Below are 25,381 nucleotides of genomic sequence, written 5' to 3'. Positions count from 1 at the left end.
CTTCTGTAGAAACGTTTTCTATCTCATCAATGCCCAGCCTGTACTGCCAGGGTTTATTCCGTCCCCAATACAGGATTTTGCATTTTCCATCCCTGAACTGCGTGAAGTTTACATCAGCCAATTTCTCCAGCCTGTTGTGGTCCCTCTGAATAGCAGCCCAGCACTCCAGTCTGTTGACTACTCCCTCCAGTTTGGTATCATCCACCAAATTTTGAGTGTTCCCTCCTGTTGACCAGGTCAGGATGTCCCCTTGCATCCCAAGACCTGAACAACCATGTTCTCCCTGTGTGATGAGGCCATGGCGTGCCCAGGAGTGGTTATTCCAGCCAGTGCTGGGGACCATACTGTGTGACATATCATCACTGCATTGCACCAGCTCTTTTCCTGCTGTCTGAGTGCCTCTGGACCCTCTACCATATCTGCCGACTTTCATATTAATGACTGAGTCTCTTGATAGCAACAATCAACGGTTGGTTCCTTGCTGCTTGTGCTATGAGAAGTTGCTCAGACACCTACCACTGAGCTCCCAGGTGAGCCCTGTGGTTCTAGCAACCCCAGGAGAAAAGAATTGGCCTCCCAGCTGGTGTGACAAGTTGGCTTGAGAATCAGACCAATACACCGCTCCACAGGCCAGTAGATCATTAGCTGGCAATTGTCTTTGAACAAATATATTTACAGAGGCTTTCACAAGAGAGGCTTTTGTTGTCTAGAGGGGATTAATTTCCCTGTTGTAGAGGCTATAACAAAGGCTGTGTCATTGTGAACAACAGGGGTAGTGAAGATTTAGTTTAATGTCACTAATTCTTTTGAATGACTTCCATAATAACTTGATGATTAATTATTATCGCAGAACACTTAAAACTGTGCTTTGGAAATGAATGAGTTATATTTGCACTTTAAGCTCTCCAGGACAGGGAACGTGAGATGCAGTAATCACGAGTTATGGCATAGGTGCTAGGGGAAAGGCGTGCCAACCTTACGGACTGAAAATCAGGACTGTTTCAGTCTATTCTTACGTAGTGGAGAATTTAAGCAGCTTAAGTTGAATGTGTGCTTAATTTTTGCTGAGTAAGGATGCGATGTTGTGTTAAAGACAATCTTAATATCACATAATAGCTTTGTGTATTTTATACAAGCACACATGCATGCATTTGAGAGAGGGAGGAGGATTAGTGGAGTAGAAGGGATGAGAGATCTGTCTAAGTTTATAGACCCGTCAGCTGCCCTCTACGTCCTTTATTCTCTATCTGCACAATTGAAACTTCTGTCTTAGTTGCTGCAACTTTCGTTTTCTGGCCTGAGCAAACTCAGGCTCTTGCCCATTCACAAGTCAGCTGCAGATGCCACCATTTCCTAGCCCAATGTGCTGCTCATATCACTTTTCTTTGCCTCCTTTCTCTGGATTCTCTTCTCTATGGCATCAAGCGCAACCTATCTGCTTTGACCTTCAGTGCATTTTTCAGCCCATCTCCAATCCTAACCTTTCCTCTCAGTCAATACGGAGAGCTCAGCTCTTACATCTGGTCAGTTCACGATGATGTTACCTGCCTGTTACTCGTTTATCTAAAGACTTCGATGTTTTCTGTTGTGCGTTTCACCCCAGGGAAGAGCTCTTAAGTGAATCCATGGGGCCAATTCAGCATCCTTCTGCTGTTCCCTGTTCAGAGCCCTCCCTTGCCATGGTATCTACCAGAAAACATGGCCACATTTTGACCACTCTTTCATAAAGGGAAAAAACCACCAAAGCACTCCCTGCTGTGCAGTCTGGCTTTCTGCCTGTCCTGCCTCTGCATGTCCATACCCAGCTCTTAACTGCATAGCTTGGTAATAAAGAATAATAATAGTATAAATATAGAAAGTCTCTTCCTGTCGTTCTCATTGTTAAGGCGGGATAATGAGTTTCTTCATGACATTCAGGGAGATAAATGTCATTCCAGTACACTTGAGTTGAAAATGGTGTCTGGAAGCAGATCTCGGTGCAGCGCTGCCTTTTCCTGACGTTACAGACATTGTGCTGTGCCATGCTACGGGGCTACAGAGGATCAGTCTGAGATAAGCACCTCTGTTTAGGAACGTCCCCACCAAGCTCTGAAAGCTCAGGAAATTATCCTACAAGGCACAGTGCTTGGAGCCCCCTTGCATCCCTCTCTGTAGTACCCATATGCTATATGGAGGCATGGGATTGGAGACATCATAGGGCGCAACGACCATCCAAGAATGTGAAAATAGAGCCCAGGTGTAGTGAAAGAGGCAGAGAGCGAGCTGTGAGATGCTGACTCTGCGCAAGATTTTTTCGGCACAGAGATGGAGTCTTGGATGCTTTGACCCAACAGACTGGATTCACTGGAATAGTTACACTGCTTGACCCTGGCTGCCATACCATTACTAAAAAGTAATATGTGCTGAGATTAAATGATCTTTGGGTTTTTCCTGCAGTAGGTCTTAGTGCACAGATGAGGCAATTCAATCACCAGTAGATTTTACTGCCTTCCTTGGAGTTGGAGGTAGCTTTTAATGAAATCGATTCTCCCAAACTCAAAAGATTTTATAACGCAAATTAAGGCACCAGTAGGCCAAAGAAAGTTTGGTCGTAGAAGGTAAACATACAATGGGACTTGAGGAAGGGTATTGTAGCCTCCTTGCACGCTGCATTTGCTAAATGTATGGTTGCAGCAGAAAAGGCGGCATGGTGGTTTGAGAGCCCCAGTCACAGAACTGCCAGCTTTGTTCGCTTGTCAGTTGTGCTTCTAAATTATGTCAGGAGTATTTGGCCCTTGGTATCCTCGTGGGACATAACTTTTGTCCAGCTCTGTCAAGATGGGGAGCTGATGCCTGGTGAAAGTAAGCAAGATGTAAATGCCAAAATATATCATTATGAAACTGCTTACAAATCTAGTGTCGCTCTCTTTCTGAAGGGCAATAATAGGCAAGATGTCAGCAGGTACTGGTGGGAAGGCCTCTCCTAAATTGCTGTGGCTAGATGAGTTTATACAAGCTGGGGATTGCAAGGTACCATTGGGTGATCTGGACTTGTGAAAGTTTAGATGTTGTACAACAAAGCAAACATCCAAATGGACATAGTTAAAAAGCATGTCAGAAAAAACCAAGCTATTAAAAAAAACTCCAAACCTTATCTTTTCTGTCTTCCAGGAGCAGTGGTGATTCATTGAAAGGATAGATCTAACAGAACCAGAATTATCTTAAAGAACAGCTCACAATTAATGGATAAAAAGCCAAAGTTTAGCCTGCCACCTTCATCTCTTGGCAGTGCTTTTCATTTGGCTATTACAATGTGTCAGGGATGTCTCCTTAGCATCTCTTCTTATCTGTAGGCTGCAGGGAACAGCTTGGTGATGTTGACTGAAATTCTGAGGGGTTAAGTTTAACCGTGGAACTTGCATATCTGGGTCTTGGAGAACCAGGTCTATGTGAGGGATAACGAGCTCCTGCTACAGCAGTAACAGAGTTGTCTTGCGGGTACAGCATGGGGTGGGATGTAGGAGATGCAGTGTCTGATTTGTGCTCGGTTTCTCAGTCCTGAGAACTGAGTCCTGGACTTGGTTGGATCCTCTTCTTCTGATAATTTGAAAATGTGAAGGTATCTTCTTTCTCAGGCATCCCCTGAAGTCACCCTCAGGAGTGTTATTCCCATCCCAGCCATCCGAGGGCAGGAGTATGTAGATGGGCGAAGGAGTAGGAAGATGGTGGGATGGGAGGTAGTGCTGAAGTGTTGCCAGGAATCCCCCTCCTTAGCTAGCAGCTTTTCTGTTCTGGCAACATTTCTGGCATTTTAAAAAAAAAAAGAAAAAGGGGGGGGGAAAGAAAATTCTCTGCCTTTCCCACAGCAGGCCATGATCCCACCCAAGCACCAGCAGAGTCCTGCAGCAGTCCTGGCATAACCGTCAGTGCAGATGCAGGACTGTGCAGAGCAATCCAGTTCTGAGGCTGGCGGTGCCTTGTCTTTCCTTCTCTCTCTCAAAAGTCTCAAGTCCAGCATGTAAACATTGCAGGCCCAATGCTTCTCCATTGAGTCAGCACCAATGTTCTCACTAGTTGTAATGGGAACAGGTCAGGGCCCTAATTGCAGCAATAACTCCTTAATGAGCAGAAACTCCAGCAATTTCATCAGCTGTCACTAGTGGCGTGAACAAAGTTCAGCTTGCGCATGGCTCCAGTTGTTCTCATTATTTTTGTGTGCGTATTGCATTCTCTAATCATGGTAAAACTCTGCAGAACGTGTTTTTAAGGTGACAAATTGACCACCGGCAAAGCACTAAACCCAGTAACTTTTGTTTTCTAAGTGGGGCTGTACAAGAGCCACGAAGCCCAGCTGCCGTTGTGCAGAAGCATGTTTCACCTGACTTGCCCCTGAGCATTAAAGCACCGAGTTTTGTGTCTATCAGCCAAGAGCTGTTTACGTGGCGACAAATCGTAATAGCTCATATTAAAACCAAAGTACACCAACACATTTTCATAATGATTTCCAACACATTGCACAGACTTTGTCTGGGGGCCCAAGCAAACAGTTACAGAGCTTGGATTACAACCCAGAGTCCTAGATTGCGTTGCTTGTGAACACAGAGAAAACCTCCTGTTAAACTCGCCTTGATACGCTCCTGTTAATGACACTTCATTTAGCTAGGGGTTTAATCGTTCAGGCTGTAAATGGGATACTCCTCTTGTGTCTTGCTTCCATGTCATGGTATCGCTCTAATCTGCATTTGCGCTCGTTCAGATTTTTCTGATTGTTCCTTTTCTTCTTAGAGCAGCTTTCACTGAAATGCTGATAAATGTGCCCTTTCTTAGACTAAAACAGGATGTTTTCAAGGTAAAAAATGAATTCTGCAAATTAAACCATAATAATTCTCTGGTCTTCGAGAGAGACTTTTATTCTCCCTGTCTGATTTCTAGGCTATAATCTCATTGGAACAGGTATTGCCTTGACATTTGCATCTCTTGAGGTTTATAGGTGACAGGAAAAGACAGATTCCCGAGGAAGTCGGTGTCAAGTTGTGCATGCAAATAGCTTTTACCATCTCTGTGCTCTTCAAAAACCATTCTCTGGTTGTGTTGCTAGCAGTCGGACTCCTGAGCCTCACTGCAGAGAACTGGATACAGCGTATGGAGGAGACGAGGTCATTTTATACCATAGGCTCTTCTGAGGACCGGATCTCTTCAGAAGTGAGAGTCAATAGCTCTGTTTCTGATCCCGTATGTTGTGTTTTTCTTCTGCTGACTGTGGTTTGTTTGCTCCTTGCTTGCACAAGTGAGCTGAAGTGAACTAGACTGCCAAAGGAATATAGCCCCCAAATCTCCCACAATAGTCCTGATTTCTCTTTGTATTGCAGCCCTTTCTCTGTCGATCCCTCCATCGGGACTCTTGGGATTGGTGACACCATGCAAGTAACAGTGGAGTTTCACCCGCTGAAGGCTGGGGATCATTCCAGATCCCTGATAGTTCACTATGACACAGGTAAGTGCTGGGCACTGCATGGTGCACGCTCTCTGCATCCTTCAAAACGGAGCCTTTTCTAAGCAGAATAATGTTAAGCTTGCTTTGCAGACAACTTCTAAAACCTTTTCTTTCCAAACCTCTGCATGTTTTAGTGCTTAGAAGTGAGCAGATATGGGGCAAAGGCTGAATCTGTCCTTGTTGTCTATGTCCTGTGTGCTGGTCCGACCCTGGTGTCAGAAAGGTGGTCTCCACCCAGCACCCCCTGTGACAGTCGTCTACCATCATTCCCTGTTGTCCCAGCCACCTTAATTCCCCCTCCGGGTGTACCTCCCCTGTCCCAGCTTTACCTCAAAAGTGAAAAATAGTTGGTGATTAGGGGATTGTTAAAGTACATCCCATCAAAGAGGAATGAGATTTTGGAATCCTGTTTTGCTGGGAGTTGCTGAGAGGGAGGAGGAGAAATACTGATTCTCCACTGCAGTGTGTGTATGCACGTGTGAAGTTTTACTCCTAGACCATGCTATGTTTGAAGTGTAACATGGGAAATGCATGTCTCTATCAGACTCTCTCCAACGCCCACTGCCTCTTACGCACCTCTGTCCCATATGTGCTTCTCCGTTGTCTTGCCACAGACCCTTTTCTCTGTGTTGCCCTCTACCCATCTACATCCCACGCTTCACAACGTCAGGACTCAAGTAGCCAGGACTTGAGGGCTCTTGGGGTTTGGCAGGAAGTGCTCGCTGCCTCCCGAGGTAGGTGTAAAATTTGTAGTAGGGTATGAGAAACCAAGGTCAGGCCACAGAAACACCGTCAACTTTGTGAGTCACTTTAAGAGTAAGTGGGAAAAACTCAAGAAAAAGGTGCGACGTTAAAATGCTTCTGTCAGCCTTGGTTCAGCAGAGGTATCTTGTGATGCTGAACGAGACACTCTCAGTTGCATGAATGCATTTGGTGTGCATTTTCTCTTGCCTGAAAGAGAGGTTTGTTTTGTCCCTATTACTGAACTTCGGTCCTGGGAAGCGTGATGTCCTAATCTAGGTGCTACTGTGAGGCTTTAGCCCAGCAACGAATGTTTTAGTTGCCTTGAGTTCGCAGAAGTTGTAAAAATGCTCCTACATCTTCCAAATGCTCTTTGTAGCCTTATGAGTTATCACAGCTTTGTTTAATATTTGACAGTTAATGATGTATTCGCAGGGAATGGTTCATGCTCGCTCAGAGAAGCTCATGGGTTTGGAGCACACTGGTTCTTGAAAGAAACAGTGAAATTCCAGGTAGAGAGCCCAAAAAGTGCCTCATTTATATGCATATAAAGAATCTATAGGATAAAATTCAGAGGGCTAGATCTTTCTCTGGGGTAAGAGTTCTCTGGGTTCTCTTGCGGCTGAGGGAACTGGGGTTGTTTAGCCTGGAGAAAAGGAGGCTGAGGGGAGACCTCATCGCTCTCTACAACCCCCTGAAAGGAGGTTGTAGCGAGGTGGGGGTCGGTCTCTTCTCCCAAGTAACAAGCGACAGGACGTGAGGAAATGGCCTCAAGTTGCACCAGGGGAGGTTTAGATTGGATGTGAGGAAAAATGTCTTTACTGAAAGAGTGGTGAAACATTGGAAGAGGCTGCCCAGGGAAGTGGTGGAGTCCCCATCCCTGGAGGTATTTAAAAGACGAGTAGATGAGGTGCTTAGGGACATGGTTTAGTGGGCATGGTGGTGTTGGGTTGACGGTTGGACTCGATGATCTTGGAGGTCTTTTCCAACCGTAATGATTCTATGATTCTAAATCAGGGGTAACTACACTAGAGGTTGGGGCTGTGGGGTTTATCCTATGTGAATGAAAAGACCAAGAGAAGAATCAGGGCCGGGATCTTCATGGCTTGCTTTGAAAACCTGAGTCTTGTTCTTACGGGACTGAAACACCTGGTTCCTCCGTGGTTAATCTTTGCAAAAACGATTTGCATGGATAGGCCACAGGGATCAAACTATCTGCTGGCTCCGAGATGGATGACCTCCTCGGAACATGTGCAGCTACCTGGGAGATGAACCCAGGATTCATTCCTGCCTGTCAGTGCAACACTGCAGTTATTTTTAAATAAACCATGGATTGAGAAGGAGAGCAAGGGAATAATTAAGGGATTATCTCTCTAGCTTTGAAGCATACAAATAAGTAAAAGGCTGCTGAGATTAATTGCTAAAGTGAGACCAAAACATTTAATCAATCAGTCTTAAAAGCTGTTTATTGCAGGTGTAGTGCAGAGCACCAGACAATATTACCCAACCTCGCCTGGCAAGCCCTGGCTAATTTGTCCTGCACTAAGTCAGACTCCCTGTGACTTGCATACAAAAAGCAGCTGTGTTGCTCTTTCAGAGCCACCAACAGACTGTTTATTATGAAACAGAAGAGCTAAGAGCAAAATAGCAGTTTAGGATGTTGGGAGGCATTTTCCTTGCTTTACTGTGGATCTGTATTGACTGGCTCAGCTCACAAGTGGCAGTAGTTCTCAATAAATCACGCTGTTGTTCGTGTGACTTACACAGGATCAGGTGCATGTTGCATTGGTTTAATTTTTGCTGAAGTTGGGTCGAATCTGTCCCTAGCATTGCTTAAGCAAACATGGAGCTATTCAACGTGAATAAGTCACAATTTTCCCTTTGCCTGTTAATTGGTTGATTTTAAATTGTGCATCCTTTAGACTGTCCTGGCTAGGAATGTAGGTACTGTCCCCTGGATAGACAGTACATATATTGGTAGTCCTGTTGCTACAAACTTTACAGATGAGTGTGAAGAAAATGTCTTTGCTGCTAAAAGCACAATGAAAATTTGACCTTCAGCGCTTTGCATGTCCAAATGCCTCCATTTCGCCCCGTGCACCTGTGTCTGGGTGTGAAAAATCCCAGCCCGTCCTGAAATGAAGGTGACTTGGGATGTTCTGGGCTACTCATCATCCCTGTTCATCACCTTAACATGAGATGATGGTATCAGAAGGGGTTTCTGAAGCCTGCATGCCAAGCACACATACTGGTTTGGAAAGGGTTCTGCACTCAGGACTACTTGAAGGTCTGGTTGGCAGCTTGGCCCTTTGCAGGTGACTTTTAGCCCACCCCATGTGGATGTGGGAAAATAAATTTATGGAGTTAAGTCTAGTTTGAACCAGGTCAGTATTCATAAAGCTTAGATATTCTTTTAGCTCTCAAGCAATTCTCAAGAGAGATGCCCAGGCTGGTTGCCCTGAGTGCTGCTGTTTGTACATCGAACCCAGGTTGCTGCAGTCATAACGTTCTCTGCAAGCTGACGGTATAGCAGAAGCTTGGCGTGGGAGGGTGAGCTTTACTCAGGGACACATGGCTAAGGAGGTGTGGGACAGCTTCCCAGACTTGTGCCGGAGGTGCAAAACAAACTCATCAGTCCCATAGCACCCAGAAACAATAACATCTACAGCAGATGCTCCGTGCAAGTAAAGGAGGCTACCAGAGACGGGAGGTGCTGGAGAGATGCTGGGAATTGTGGAAGGAGAATCGCTTCTCTGCTCAGAGCTCCCTAAATCCTGACTCTCATTAGGCTCCTGTCTCCAAGAAGTACCTACTATGGTATGATGGGTGGTCTTCAGGGTGTAAGACCAGATTCTGTGCTTGTATGTGGGTGCCTGCAGTGCCCATGGGACCCTGTGGCAAGGTGCTACAACATGTTTGTAGTCTAGGAGATCTGTTGTGCAGCGCTGAAAGTCCTCTGTACAGGTTTTTTTCCCATCAGTTGCTGCATCCCTTGGGATCCCTTTGTCAGCACAGGAAACTTCAGTAATTAGCAAAGCCTCAGTGAGCTTGTGCGTGGCTGACAGACACTATATATTGAGATGCTTTTATTGCTGTCAGTAATAAGAGTAATTACGCAGATCATTTTCCTTTGGTGGCTCTGTGAGACTGTAATGCAGAAGCAAAAGCCTGGGGGCAGGATCTCACCCTCTTTGAAGGGAGGGATCAGAGCCAGTACTCATATGTGAATTTTAGGAGATGGCATATCCAAGAAGAGCCGGCCCTTAGGCAGGAACGTCTAATCCATTACTGTCCTGTCTCCTGTTGGTGCAGAGCCCCAGAAAGCAGCTTTCCCAGAAGAAGAGGTAACATGTGGCTCAGGAATAGTTCTCAGTAGTTTTAGTCCCGCTGGAAGCCTCCAGCCTTGTGCTAAAAGCCTGCTGAAGAACCATCTGGGTATTTGGTAGATTAATACCCTGTTTTCCCTTGACTTCCTACACAACTTACGGGAGGGCTGACAGTTCCTGAGCAGGAGCTCTCCTAAAGGAAATATCAGCTTGTTTGCTGTGGATCACAGACCCAGGCTCAGAGCACCCTTTGTGGCTCTGCATACCCAGGGCAAGGAAGGGAGAGCTCAGCCTCAGCTCCTTGATTAATTACTTCAAGGGCAGGTAGAAGATGTGGCAGCGTCTGCCTCCAGCTCCGTAGTTGTCAATCAGATTGAGCTTTCCTGCACTGGGTTAGTTACTGTCCCCATAGGAAGTGGATGAAGTAACGTCTCCCCTCCTGAGCCCTGGGGAGCAAAACCTGCTCTCTGCCAAATTCAGGCTATTCCTGTACAGGAGAGGAGAGCAGCTAAATATGTTTCTCCAGTGCAGCACACTAGGAGCACCGGAGAGCTATCATGACGTCTGGTTTGGGTTGACCGGTATTTGCCTGTGTGAACTGCCTCTATGGCTGCTAGCCGGATTGGTGTCTGGAGCGAGTGGGATTAGCAGATCTGTGATCTTCCCCTTCCTTTGAGCCAGCGGGAATGCTTGTAGGATAGATGTGATTTCCTTGGGGCAATGTAAGAAGCAAAAATAACAATTAAAAAATTTCCTGGGTAGATATCAAAGAACTGAATGGGAATTGTTCTTAGTGTGGCAGCAACACTCAGGGTTATAAGAGGGTATCAGAGGTGGATCTAGGTCTTCTACCCTACGTAGGATGCCCTGACCCACTGCCCTGAGATGCCTCTGTCCTTCTCGGTCTGCAGCAGCAGAAGCCTCTGGAGCCGAGAGTGATAACTGCCAGCTTGAGAAAACACTGACGTTTAATCTCAAATGGGGAAAATGAGACATGAGATCACTGGAAAAATTAAGGCATATTTAAAAACGACTAATTAGGGAGCTGACGTGGAGCTCTTTAGTCACCCATGGAATGACAGCGAGTTTGACGTGATGTATTAGAGCCATTTGGGTTTGGTGAGGACGATGGGTAACTACAGGACTGGGTGTGCTTGACTGGCAGCAGGAGAAGCAAAGCCTGTGCATCTTGGCCACACTGATGATGAACTGCAGTAGAGGCTACATCGCATTGCAAATGGGTCAGGGGGAATTGTCAACTGTGTTAGTGACCGTTCAGCCCTTGCGTGGATCAGCACGGGGTTGCTGGCTGGGAATGTAAACGTGTCGGGATGCTGAATCCCTTTCTTCAGGTAAAATTGATGCTGGGTTTAGCTGAATTGGCTTACTTCTGTAAATGAGGCCACCCATGCAAGGGCTTGGTGGTGTGTTAGTGATGACTGTGTGCATGCAGGAAGCTCATTAAATCCCAGCCCTGGTGACTTACTGCTGTTTGAGGCTGAACAAGTGACTGTAGCATGGATGTGCCAGCACCTCTGAATATCTCAGCTACCCACAAAGATAAAGCATCTGAGAAAAGCACTGCCTTGCTGTGATACTCATCTGTGTTTTTGTGTAGACTTTGGAGAACACAACCACCTTTGCATAGCTCTGTTCTCTTTCCTTTAAGAACCCCCTTTCTACCAGCGGTCTTGTCATCTGTCTTGCGAGGCTGGCATTGCAATCAGTGGCTTCCAGGAACTTGTTTGAAAATGAAATGAAAATCCTATTGATTTAGTCTCTAGATCGAGCCTTTTCTCTTCTCTTTCTTCTTCTTTGTAAATCCAGTGATGGATGTGGATAGGCAGCAGGGTTTAACTGAGGTTTAGCCCTTGTTGTGTTGCATTTTACATTCCTGAGATCACTCAAACAAGTTGCTGAGTGCTCTCAATCTGTACTGGCTTCAGCCAGAATGGAGGAGGCTCAATACTTGCCCGAGCAAACTCGCTACCTCGTTAGGTATTTATCTGAGTCATCCCTGTGTTGTGCAGGATACCAGGGTGGGAATACCAAAACCATTTTCTGGTTTTAACCTCAGTCTTGTGCGAGTGTTACAGGGGCTCTGGTGTCACCGTGAGTGGTGTTAAGTTACTATTGAGCTAAATTCATGGCAACAGACCCTGAGCTTCTGATGACCACTGCTGCGTGCCATTGCTATTCAAGTCTGTAGTTCATCTTAATGCAATTCTCCATTCCTTCAACACCAGACAGATTTATAGTAGCTTCTTACAAGTGCAAAGAGTTGGGGAAATCTTCTGCTTCCTAATCAGCAGCCTATTTGACTCCAAAGCTTCCCTGTAGTGCACTAACTGATGCCATTTTTTTAGTTTGTGCTTAGTGCTGGCAGGTGGTTAGAAACTTATTTTATTCAGCGAGTTTACAAAGAGGATCTTGTTTCCCACGTTAACCTAACGTGTAAGCCAGACTCTGATGCTGTAGCTATTATAAGAGGTTTCTCTAGCTTTTCCTTGGACTGTAAGGCGTTTAAAAACTTTGCGAAGGGATTTTTCTTCGTGCTTGTCGCAGGTGGTGAGTGCAGGTTGTACTTCTATGTCCTCCTATGTCTGCTTCCGAGTGAGTGGAGGGAGGCATATATTGTAGGCAAAAAAGGTGTAAATAGGAGTTTGTGCAATTATATGTTGACTTCGCATATTAACAGTAGCAGCGCTGCAACAGACCGCGGATTGGTAACTAACACTTTATACAACTGATTGGTTATAGGCTTTTATAGTCCAAATCAATTAGATTGAGTGAGTCTAACTGATCTCCAACGAGTTCGTTTGTGTCAAAACAGCTAATAAGTAACCACTGTTTCCTGTCGTTGTTCCCCTTTTCTAGAACTGCTTGCAATAATGATTTTTTTTTTAATACTGTTTTAGATAAGGTTGTTCTACTCCTTGCAAACAGAGTATGGCCTTTGCCCCCCTCTCCAGGGCCTTGTGTTTCAAGACAGATGGTCCATCACTTTGAGGGTAGATGAAGGGGAATTAAGTTTGTGCTTCATTCGTACTTGAGGGTTTTTTGCACAGCTTTATAGCTCTGCAACTACATAACGCCCCTCCTAAAAACATCCCTGCTAAAGCAACCCACGGCGTTGACTGCATGAGCACAGACTGGGGTCTGTGTGCTAGGAGGGTCGTTTGGAAGTTAAAAATCCCCTTTTGGCTGTTCTTTGTTCATCCCCAGGTATGCACAGAACAAGACTTCCATGTGACGCTGCCTATCCCATTTTTAGCACATGAAAGATTTCTGGAAGAATATGGTTTTCATCTCTTTGCAGGTCATCCTTGACCACAGCTTGTCTACTCTATCATCAGTGGAAATCACTAATATGTTCTTAAGTGTCATTAACTCTGGATGCGTTTCAGGGCAGAACGGACCGTTCACTAGCCTCCTTTCCTTGTGGATCAATCAGCATCTGCCGAGAAGCAGAAGAGCAGCTTGAAGGGTGATTGATTTATTAAGTGATATATTGGGCATGTCTTTGCCAGTCAATCAGAATGAAAGTTCCTGCACTGTTTTCCCCGTGGGCCAAAAGCAATGTTTCAGCCAGTCAGGTACCCCAGCGTATCATTACTGTAGTAGCAATAATGATTAAAAATAGCCCGTGGCATCCTGGATATGCGGCAGCGCTGTCTTTCATCATCCGACGGTTTCATTGTCCTTTTCAATACATTCTGCGAGGCTCCTTCACGCTGGGCAGAACAAAGCCTCCGTGCTGGCTCCCAGATATTCCTGTGCCGGCGTATTTCATCCTATAACAAGGCAAACAGATCTTCCTAAGCACGGTGCAGAGAAGGTAACGGGGAATACTTTGGGTGCTCCATTACAGATGGATGCACAACGAGGAGCTGATTTGATTGACAATGAGATGACTTTTAATGTGCAAGAGAGCCATCTGAAGAGCCTGCAGCCTGTTCCATAGACCACTGCTGGCTGGTCGTTGCTTTCCACCTCCCTGTTCATCCCCATCTGTTGTCTTACGGTTCCTTGCAATGTCTTTGGGGTCGAGACCCTCTCCTTGCGGTGTGCTGCATGGGCTCAGTGGGTGCTTTGCTGAGGCCTGGGCCGTGCCAGGGACTTCTGGCCATTAACAGCAATAACAGTGGCAACAGTAATGATTAGGATGCTCCGAGCTTTGTTGTAGCCTGGGAATGATTCTTTAGAAACACCCGTGTTAGCAGCAGCAGTTATTTAGTGGTGAGGTTTATAAACAAGCTGCTCTTAGGGCTGGAGTAAATAACACGATGATTTAAGTGTCTGAAGGTAGCTTGTGAACACTGCCTCGGAGAAACACTTAAAAATGACTGTCGCTGCTCTGCGTTTTGCTCTAGTGCTGGAAATACAAGCGTGGGGGCTGACAGATGGCCTTTCTCAGGCCGGCGGAGACCAGTGCACCTTGTAGGTGATGCCACTAGCTTCCTGACAGCCAAACAGCTCAGGGCAATGCTCCTGACTCTGATCTAGTGGTAGCTCTGCGGGAGACGCAGCAAAAAGCATATGGTGGGGAGGGCTGGATCCAGCTGTAGGTGACTTCTCTAGCTTTCCAGAGATCACTTAGCCTGGTGAAGTGACTCGCTTCTCCGGTGGTGAAGTGGTAATAGCAGTCCTTTGCATGCTGTTTGAAAAACAAGAATATGCCGGCAGCGGTGAGGCAGTTGGCTGTGATATAGCAGGAGCAAAAGAATTACTTATTGCAGATTGGTATGGAGGTACAATAACACCCTTCTGAGTGAAGAGCTCTACTTTCATCGCTTGCTTGTATTTTCAGTGAAAAAGCAGCAGGACCTGTCTCTCTTCAGCTGCGTTCATAGAAGAGATGAGAGCAAGGCACAGTCTTCTGACAAATGAAATTAAACTTGCTTTCCATGCTACCCAAATACTCCAAATTTGACTGTCATGCGCTCCTAAAAAGATTTAAAATCCAAATTCAGCAAAGAGGGAGTGACAGGGGTAAAGGAAGAATATGTCTCAGTGAAGACGAGGTGCAGCAGGGTGCTGTTTTGTTTCTATTCAGTCTAATCAATCTGCCTACCAGCTTCCTAATGTTTAGAGCAGTAATCAATGAAGGAAAGTGCTAGCTGGTGAATACTAGGAAAGCGTTCTTCATAAAACCTGAAATTTGTTTTGAAATCTTGCTCAAGGGTTTGCTCATCCATTCATTGAGCTATACTTTCAGGCTAAATAAAATTTGTCTTTCTATTTAAGAACAATTTGTACTGCTCTGAAAACTATTCCCTCTTGCACCAGGATGATCATGTAGTGCTAGAAGAATTCAGAAAGATGTTTTAGCTCTTCTGTAAATTCCTTCTTTTTCTTTTTTTTCCTGCACAACAGGCCCCACAGAGGATGACCCAATGCTAGATTTCTTACTTCAAGATACTGAAAAGTTATGATGTGCCAAGATACCTGTGTCCATAGTCATGCAGATGGATGCTGGAATAAAACACAGCGGTGTTTCTGCTGTGTCAAAGAGCATCGTTCAGGAGTGCACAACCCAAAGCATCTGCTCTACTGCTGTATAAAAAAAAAAAGCTAGCTTTTAGTCTAGCTTTTAATTTCAAGTTCAGGCATTGCTTCGTTTGGGTTGCAGAGTGAGAGCTGTGTCCTGCCGTCTGTAGGAAATGTATCAAAAGCATGTACGAATGCGAGAATTGACAGCCTGTAATAAGATCGTGTTGTGTAAATAATGATAGGGCAGATACATCTAAAGTCAGTAAACGTGCTTTCATGGCAGCAAAGCATCCCAAACTACACGCCATGGACATTACCCCGTCAAGTGCAATGCCTAATGCTACATCGCTGTTACAGTACAGAGATTTATTTTTTTTAAACTTATGTATTAAACAACCCAAGAGTCTTAAATGAAATGTCACATCTAATTTGGCACCCAAGACATGAAGTCTGCAGCTGCCCTTGGCCAACCCTGACAGCTCTGCTCTCCGTGTCAGTTCATCTGCCTGGCAGACAGATCTGCGGCTTCCTCCTGACTCGCTGGCATCTGTGCATGCTCTACTGTACCGAGCGATTTCTGGGTTTATACATTCAGCACGATGCCAAATACTTCTCATTGTGGTAGAAGGTGCTCTGGCAAACCCTCCAGCCTTCAAAAGAGTCCTCGGTGCTTGCAGCCAGGAGCATAAGGGTGGCTGCGTCCCCAGCTCCTGTCCAGGAGAGCAGCAATAGGGGATGTTTAGCAAAGCATGTACAAACAGGCAGTGCATATGCTTTTTCTCCCCCGTGGGCTCTGCAGTTAGCAGTTTTCTGTGCTGGAGGCTTTATTCTCATCGTTGTTTAATAGCTTCTGACGGTTTTTATCCTCCAAGAATTTGTCCAGTTGCTCTCTGGATTTATAGCTGTTAGCCTCTACAACCTCCTATGGCAGCATGTTCCAAAGGAAGGAATATTCCCTGGAAAAGTACTACTACTTTTGTGTAATTTCTGACTAATAACATTATTTCAGGCCCTCGGGTTCCTGTTTTATGACAAATCATGACAAATTTTTCCTTATTCACATTTCCCAGGCCATTCATGCTTTTACAAACCTCTCCCATTTATCTCCCGTATGATTTCTAGGTTGAGGAATCCTATTCAGTCTTCATATAGAAGCTGCTCCATACTTCTAATTGTATTTTCTGCCCTTCTCTATTTAATTTCAAATGCTTCAGCTTGTTTTTTGAGATCAGAACTATACCCAATATTTCAAGACCCACGTGGCCATGGGTTTCGACAGTGAGATGATGATAGCTTTCATGGTGTTTATTTTGTAGTAGTTTGTCGTCTTGATCATTGTAGAGCATGAGCTCGTGTTTCCATAAACCCAAGTTGTGCATGCTCGAAGCACTGTGCGTGTTTCCCATCTTGGGTCCTGGCTCCTCTGCTTGCCAATGTATGCCGAGGATTCAGTGGAGGGGAAAGGTAATGCTTATAAAGCGTACCCGCCTCTGTAACTCTTCTGAACTTCAATTATTTTTATATGCTTAATTGTCCATTATAAGAAGGAGATTGTCCAGTCATTGGAAACGTTGCTGTTTTTCTCGCAATCTAACTCATCTCTGGCCACAAATCCCTACCCCTCCAGACTCCCTTAAGAGCAAAGAAATTGAGGGTTATACAGGCATAAAGGCTGAATTCTCCCTGTGTGGAGATGAATGAATGACTGTAGAGAGCTGCTGTTTTAAGGGTGAGTCTTGCTTCATTCCCCAGCTCCCTTCCCAGAACGAATGTGATTCTGCTGTGTTGCCTGGCTTAGGATTTAAGGAGTCCATCCATCACACATCCAGCTCTCTAGTTGTGTTGTTGCATGGTAGCCTTTTAGAGGCAGGTCCATCCACTGGCTGCCTTGCTGTAACCTGTGCAGTGAGGAGAAGGCTCTGCCTTTGCAGAGGGATGCTCTCCAGGATATGGCCGGGTTGCTGCACTTGTCGGTTGGGGCTGGCTCTGAGGCTTTAAGCGTCACTCCATAGAAATGCCGTTTCTAGAGAGCATGTCTGACGTTCACTGTTTGCATCTCACCTGGGAAACACTCGCCCACAACAGGAAGAGTGGGCTTGGTACTGAAGTTTGAGCTCAGTTGACTCCCAGGAGTTACTTGGTTGGGAAGAATGAAGGTTTGAAAGCTCTGGAAATGAGGGAGCCTTTGGTGGGAGTCTGTTCTGGAGGGTGCAATGCTGGCAGGTGCTCCAGCAAGACTCCAATCGTTAATCAGTTGATGTGCACAGCCAGGGGCTCTCTCCTCTTCAGCTCGGTCTGAGGTGGAAAGCAAAGATGTCCTCGCTCTGGTAGTTGAATAGCTTGGGAATACTCAGTGTAGGCTTGCATGCTCAGGCATAGGCAACAGGATACAGGCTGAAAAAATGGGCTTGCAGGACTATAGTAGGCAGGTTGGTGTGGGCCATGCCCCACCAGTCTCATATTGACTTGTCTTCACAAACCCCCAGCAAGTGAGGGCACTGCTTCTACAACACAGTGAAGTTCTGTTCTGCATCCCATCCTGCCGTGGGCTGTCACTTCACTTGTTCCTCTGAACCTTCCTTTTCTGCCCGCATGCCTCCTGGCATCTTTGCTTGTCAGCAGCAAGGGATCAGGAGAGACACAACGCTGGTGGTGTGCCTGCAGGAGACCCTGGGCAAGCTGTGACTGAGGTGGGACTCCTCAGAGTCGCCTGAATGACTTCGATGCAGAATTCCCTTTGACCTGAGTGGGATGGCAACCCAAAGGCCACCTGGGCACATCTGAAAAACCTCACTGTAAATACTGTCACCTTGGGGATAAAGCTTTACAAACACACCCAGAAATAAGGTGCTTAAGGTGGTGTCCAGGACATCCTCATGCTGTGCACACGCAGCTATCGGGGTGTGATAAATGTACTGATCCGTGGAACTGCTAATGCAGCTAAAAGCTGTAACACTTTTCTTCTGTTACCTGTGGTTTGCTCTGTTCCTTGCACTTCCATCAGCAAGTGAGCTGAGCAAAGACTCCCCTTTGCTTTGTTCCAGGTGAAGATATTCACACAAGCCTTTACGGAGCAGCTGTAGATGTCAACATCAGGCTAGACAGGAACTCCTTGACAGTTGAGAAGACTTACCTCACGCTGTCAAACCACAGATCCGTGGTCATCCACAATCGAAGTGAAATCATAGCCCACTACCAGTGGAAGGCTTTTGTTACTCAGGAAGAGGAGGATCAGCAGAAGCTGAGGTTCGTTTGAAAGATTCATTTCAGTAAGATACACTGCCCAAGGGTGAAACTAACATATGGCCTCAGAGGGATCTTGGTGCTTTTGAATGCTTTAGGACAAGTAAACCACCCACAGTGTCAGGGCATGTGTCACTGAGCTTCAGGGTAATGGAGCTCAGCACTTCCCATTCCAGTGCCACCCATACTCCAGCTGAGGATGATGTTCTGGGGAGGAAAGGTCGATTGCAATGACTGGATAGCAAATTCGTGTTTTGTGGGAGCACAAACCACTGAGGTCCAGAGATCCCTGGGCTACACAGGGTCCATGAGGCTGAGGAAAGTGTCAGCACTTGTTGCCTGGGACTTAATGCAGGTAATGTAACTATTATGATAGTCACTGCAGTTTTTTCCACTCCAGCTTTGATAAGATGGCAGGCTCCTCTTCCAGCAATGTGCAGGGTAGAGCGCTTCATCGGCCCAGAAAGTTGAGGCCACCCTGCTGTAGGGTGTTGAATTGCCTTGCACTGTCCTGGTTTCCAGCACAACGAGGTATTTCTGCCGTTCCTTAGAGGCTGGGGAGAGTTTGGAGGTGGAGGGTTCTGCAGGGAAGGTAGGGCAGCACAGGACCTGGAGGTGCGTTTGGGCTTCAGCAACCTGTGTCTTCATGGTGGTGAGAGATGGGGCAGGATCTTCAAAGGGTGTCTGGTGAAGCTTTGAAATTCCCGTTTCAGGCAGCAGCACTTAGAGCCCGGAGGGGGTAAATTGGAAATTACACTTAAAAGCTTAGGTGATTTAGGGAATCCTTGTGTGACTTTTCAGACTTGGATGGATGTAGGTATATAGTAGTTAGTCCAAACCCATAGCTGATCAGGAAACTGCCTTAAACTGGAGCACTTTTTAAGGGCTTATGAGCAAATAAAGTTCAACGTAATTAGGTCAGAAATGCCTTGAAGGCCAAAACTAGTTTTCCACCGCTCTCTATTTTTAATTATACAGTGTATGACTTCTGTGCAAGCTCAGTGTGTTAAAAGAAAATCTCATGACCTTCTCTTGGTACTTCCCTGGACCATTCCTTTACCATCTCTTCCCACCTGCCTGTCTCAGACTGGACCCTGAGTGAGCCTCTTTCCCCTCAGAAGCAACCAGGTTTCCCCGCAGTAGACTTCAACCTGATTTTTTTCCAATTACATTTGATCTCGTGCCAGTTTGTGTCCTAGACACCGATCAGGACATTTTGTTCTTCCTTACTTGCAAACTTAGGGATGGTTATAGCTCCAAGGCCGCTGTCCTGCTGTCAGAGAAGCTTTTGAGGTCTTGGAGCAGGGAGGAATTTTTCATGGGAGAAGGCAATGAAAGGACCCTGCGCTGGGATGTGACCCAAAAAGACCTGAATTGTTAGAAGGTCTGTCCAGGGGTTTGCTCTGTCTCCTTCCTGCAGGATTTTCTGGGATGTAATGGTGGAATTATTGTCTGTTGATGGAGGTTGAGTTGAGGGTTGCTCATCTCAGTGGCTGGAAGCCCCCCTACCGCACAGCATTGTAGGTCAGCCATGGAGAAAGATTTCCTATTGCGCTCCATGGGGAGCTAGCCAAAGCAAGTATTTTTGGCGCTGGTGAGACAGCATTTGCCCGAGGCTCTGTCTGTGTGCAGCTAGTAACGTCCATGACTGTATTTCCTTTCTAATTGTATTTGAATTCGGCTGGGTGGTGATTGCTATCCTGTTTAATACTACATTGCCTCGATTTGCTGCATATGGAGCCTTCTACTCATCCCCCCCGAGTTGTCACCTGCTGGTTCTTCATGGCCAGGGGACTGGAGTGTGAAGGGGGGACAGCAATATGCCAGCTAGGAACCAAGTGCTCTGTAGCAGTGCTCCCTTCTCGTCTCTTGGTTGTGATCTTTAAACACTAGAATGATTTCTGCTACAACTACCAAGTAAAGGAGAGATTAACTGTGTCAAAGCTCTGCAGAGAAGGCCAAAAAGGAAAAAGATAAGGTGGTTCAAGGTTAGGCTTAAGGGTTTGGATTCAGAGGTGCTGGTCCCGACTTCTTTATTGGGTGATGCTAGACAAAGTCCCTTCCTCTCTCAGGGCCTCTGTTTTCATGCATATAAACCCATTAATTTCACTGAGGTGACATGATGCCTGAATTTATTAGTTTGCTTTTAAAGCGCTCTGGGATCCTCTGGCGGAAGGCAGTATAGGGAACAGAGAGCAGATATTGTTTGCTTATCCCTGCAGGTCCAAAAGGGAAGAAAAAAGAGTGATGCTAGTAACCTGCAGCTGACACCCAGCTGCTTCTCCCCTTCCCAGTGAAGCACCGCAGTGGGTGCTCCTTGATCTTTATCTGCCTTCCACGAGCAGCTCTATGGTAGGAAAAGCCATTTGAGGTTGTTGGTGGGGTCTCCATCAGTTGTGGCGGTGGCTTTGAGCCAGGTCGCTCTCTTGAGGGGCCGCTAGCTTTCAGAAAACCTCTTCTTAGCTTATAAGCATGGAGTAAAACTACCTGCCATGCCAGCGAACAACAAGTGATAATCTGGGACCCCGTGGCTCGGGGTCAGCCCCTTGCTGAGCTGCTGCTGTTCCTCCCCGAGCGCGCTGCTGCCCCTGCACTTAAACAACAGTCTCTGCAAATATGTTCCATATTAAATTATCTGCTTGGTTTGTCTCTCCCCATGGCTGCAGGCTGTGTCGCAGGCTGCAGAGGCAGGAAGAGGACGAGATGGATTATTTTCTCAAGGAGTGCACGGTGGACCCCACTCTCCGAGAACGCCTTTCCCTTCTCTCCCGCACCTTCCAGAACCAGAGGGCAAAGGTGCAAGGAGACTCCATGCTTTTCTCTGATGATATCTTCACCATTGAGCCTGTGGTAAGTGATAGCTGAGAACCTCCTCCTCCTCCTCCTCCTCCTCCGCTTCCTCCCTGAATTGAGGTCACTTGGCAGATCCCGGCGTCAGCCGGCTTGATGTGTAAAGAGAGAAAACATCAGCTTTCTAGTGAGGCTGGGAGAGCTTGTTGCAAAAAGCATTTCTGAACTGCAGGCTCCTGACAGGCAGCGAGAGCCTGCCTAAAGCTGAGCTACTGCAAGGGCTATAAATAAGTGTCCTTACAGTGTTCAGAGGTGTCGATTATTGTACGTAAAGGCACAGCTTACACATACCGTAGGGGGGTTAACAAAGGATATTGGAGCACTGTCAGTTCACATATTGACCTGAAGAATGAAATGGTGCTCTGTGGAAAGGAGGCCAAATTCAGCCCAAGTTTAATCATGGAAATATCAGTCTCTTCATATAACCTGGACTTATACCACATCTGAATCTCCCTTCCAGTGTCACCTGTCAGCCTGGACACAAGACTGGCAGGTTTAAATGGGCTTTTTGAGTTGTATTGCACATAGGTACAGAAATTTTTTTGCTTTTCTGGTTACACAAGCAAAACCCCATGTCCTTCAATCAACCAGAGCTCTGATTCTGAGTATTTGTATCATCTGAGACGAAGAATGCCTGCTGTCTGAGCAGTGCAAAATCCCTTCTTATCTTGGAGTAAACCCTAGAATAAGCCCAACCTCTTCTTTTTTGTAAAATAGGTGAAACTAGTATTTTTTTTTTTTTCCAAGGAAGGGGATCATGTTCTCTTCTTGGTTACTCCTATAGCTCATATAAGGCTGAGAGCCACCAATGTCAGCACAACTGCAGTTTCACACCACTGTAGCTGACAGCAGCGTGGTGTGACCAAGAGATTGTGTCAGAGCAGTAGGAATATTGTAGAGAGTGGGAGCTGATCAGCTGAGCATTAAGAGCATCCTGCCATGCATTAGAGCTGAGTTTGGAGTGTGTGCCAGGGCCCCTGCTTCGTTACGGTTGGACTATGTCTCCACAACTAGCTTAACCCGCCCTTGAGCTCCTGAAGTGCATTAAGGTGAGGTCCAGAACTCTGGCTGCCCACAGTACTGAGTCCTGATACTCCACGTAACGATGTACAGACATGAAGTGTAGCCTGTCCTCAAGTCTTGAGTGGAAACCTTTCCTAAATGGCTGTTAATGTTCCACTGTTTGCTCTAGGACCCAATATAAGTGGGCTACTACATGAGTCTCTCCCCTTCTGTCTTGGCCAGCATTATCAATTTTTTCATTTCCATTATTTATGGATCAATCAGTTTCACATTCAGAGTTTTGCTCATGTCTGTCTTCTCCCCCTGACATATGGGTGTCTTTACCTGAAATGATAGTATTTTCTCCTCTTTATCAAATTTATAATCTAAAAATCCACTGCCACTGACTTTCATATCCTTCTTTCCGGTGATGGCCCCGTAACCTTTAGCTGTGACAGAGACCCTTCTTGCGCTGCCTTGTAAATCTGCTGGCGAGGACCCCAAAGCTGGGACCTTGCTCCTTCACAGACCTTCGGGCCAAAAGTGGCTGCTTTCTTCCTACCTATCACCCGTGATGTCCGAGAGCACCCTATAGAAATATTCAAACCCTTGTAACAGGGACTGGAGGAAGCAATTGCTTCCAGAGGTCAGGAAGCTGATGGAGGTATAGTAGTCTTGGAAACGCTTTCTGGGCAGGGTGGCTTTGCAGGGTTTGTGCAGAAGCTTTGCTGTGTCAGTGGACCGTTAGCTGCCGGTATTTTCAGATGTTGCTGCCTGTAGAAGCTGCAGCAGGTCACTTCAGTCTGTGTAGGGTTAACTCGCTGATGAAAATAATAACAAAAAAGAGGAGGCAGTGATTTTGGAGTTACCATGTGACCATGAACGTTCTGAGCAGCCGTCCAAGCCTGTGGGAAACAAGCTGTTATGCAACTCTGACTTTCTGGCGCATCTCAAATTTGGTTTAATTTATTTTTGCAAATATGCATGATATGTCAGCAGAAGCAGCTGTGATAGAAGCCCAGGTGGCTACCAAAGGACAAAGTCCTTGCTTTTTGCTGCATCCTCCCCACCACAGCTTAGCTGTAAGTCACATTGCAGACACGTGGGAGCTGACTCCTTGGAAATGGAAACCAGAGGAAAGGGAGGACAAGGATTTGTTACCATTGCACTGACCTTGACAAGTCATCACTGTCCTGTCATTGCCTGGTAGTGACTCCTCGGTGTCATGTGTTAACTCTGAGCCGATGGAGGTGGTCTTCAAGATATCCAGGTTATGAAGCAGCTACTGTTGTTGATCCAGAGGCTGGGCCAGGAGGTAACAGTGTTGTTTGTTCCTGCAAATCTCCACCTCAACTGGGGAACCAAGCTGGTCCCCATCCAAATGAGAAGTTACTACAGAGCACTTCAGGTTTTGGCAGAAGGCACCATCTCCAGTGGGAGCTACGGTCCGTCTCGCAGCTCGCTGTGGGTTCAGTTATTTATGGAAAAAGGCAGATGTTAGCTTTGGCACTGCCTTTCTCCTAAGTGCCCTGAACTAGCAGGGTGCACTTTGGGTGTCATTTCGGTCCTTCTGTTGCCAGCTCTGTCTTTGGTTTTCTGTCTGCTTTGAGCAGTGATTTCCTTTCCGTGGTTCGCCTTCCCCCTCTGCAAAACAAAGTAGGGGATTTGGCTAACAGTTGGTGGTGCCCAGCTTTTCAAGACCGGCTTTTTCTTTTTCAGGCCAGTGGAGATCTAGCAGATTCTCATTATTTAGTGGCTGAGGGAGAGGAAAGTAGGATCTGCAAGTATTTACGGCTGGGCTCTTGCACAGAGATCACTTCTGTAGCTGTGAGTCATGGTGTGCTATCCCCTCCCATGTCATATTGCTCTACGCTGTAGCAAAGCCAGGGTACAACAGCTGGAGTTTTTGTGCTGCACCATCATACATCCACCGTCTATATTTTATGCCACCAGCCAGTCGCAGCCTGTCTGTCATTAAGCCAGAAGTGTTGCAATATTATGTTCACAGCGCTGCATAGTTTTATTTCTGTCCTGGTTAGCATCCACGGTAGTTTTCCATGCTGTGACTCAACTGCCGTCCTATAGAGAACATGCTAGCCCAAGCAGACCTCTGGCTCCGGAGGTCTCCCGAGGCTCATGCGCATGTAGCAGTAGCCTGCAAGGGTGCGTAATGAAGCATATCCTTTTAACCAGCAGTTCTTTTTTCCCCATGGGGTAGCAGGAATGTGAGGAACTTCTTCAACAGCCTATTTTAATTTCCTAGGAGAAATAACTCACAATATTTTCTAGTTTTATAGTCTGACATACAGCAGTAATGAAGGGAGAAATGACAGAAACTTCCCAGAATAGTTATGTCTTTGCAGAATTTGTTTTAGTCATGGAATAGTAGAATAAAGTGTAACAGATTATTTCTTCTTGCCCTCCACCTTTGGAGTCAAATGGTCTGGCTTATCGCTTCGCTGACAATACAGGGAAGCTATCTGTGGACGTACTGCCAAAAGTTTCCACCCAAATACATTGAATCCCGCGAATGGCGATTTCATATCAAGAGCTCAAGAGACTGAGTCTATTAACTGCTGGTGCAGGTTTTCTTGGGAGCGAGGATATGAGTGCGAGGCTCCAGTAATAATGCTGCATTAGGATTGTTCTAGAGAGCTGTGCTGATGTGTATAAAAGGATGGGTTTTATTGCTAGTCCGTAGGCTTGTTTCCTCTGGTGCCTTAGAGGAGTCTCATCTGACTGTGCCTCGGGCTCCAGCAGCTCCTCACATGTAGGGAGATATGTCCCTTGTCAGGATCTTGGTGCATCACTGAGTGGTTTCGTGGAGCATGGCAAGACATCAGTCCCCGGCAAGGGGGGTTTGTGTGCTGCACCCTCATCTCTTTAGGTTGTAAAAGAAGAAATGACATCGGCCCAAAGCTCTAGGCTCCCTCCCGCACTGGTTAATTGTACAGTATACAGAGAGACCCCAGCAACACTGCAGCAGTCACTGTGATCTCGGCGGTATTGAGCAAATCATCCCACCAGGGACCCAGCCACTCTGAGTAATGCCTGCAGGGACTCGTTTCTACTCCCTCGTCGTTTGGAGATGTACACTTGCGGTGTTCTCCCAGGTTCTTGCTGAAGCTGTATTTTTTCAGTGCAGTGGAAATTCACCGTTTTGATGTTCAGTTTGGCTTGTCTTGGGCCAGGATCAAATTCTCATGTCAGACAAATGCCATGCAGGCACTGACCCAGCTCCGGTTCCCCTTCT

The 25,381-nt window shown here is 46.3% G+C and overlaps 1 protein-coding gene across 1 annotated transcript in view; it reads left to right on the top strand.

Annotated features, from left to right (window-relative positions):
• Positions 1-25,381, top strand: part of HYDIN (HYDIN axonemal central pair apparatus protein) — a 154,942-nt gene that overhangs the window by 17,822 nt on the left and 111,739 nt on the right. The window contains exons 7-9 of the mRNA XM_076349217.1: positions 5,349-5,473; positions 18,078-18,279; positions 20,943-21,126. Coding sequence (XP_076205332.1) covers positions 5,349-5,473; positions 18,078-18,279; positions 20,943-21,126 — 511 coding nt within the window. The remainder of the gene's footprint in view (positions 1-5,348; positions 5,474-18,077; positions 18,280-20,942; positions 21,127-25,381) is intronic.

The sequence above is a fragment of the Aptenodytes patagonicus genome, chromosome 11 (assembly GCF_965638725.1).
Source record: "Aptenodytes patagonicus chromosome 11, bAptPat1.pri.cur, whole genome shotgun sequence".
NCBI classification, from domain to species: Eukaryota; Metazoa; Chordata; class Aves; order Sphenisciformes; family Spheniscidae; genus Aptenodytes; species Aptenodytes patagonicus.
Note: the sequence above shows the minus strand (reverse complement) of the source record. Positions and strands in the feature narration are given on the sequence as shown.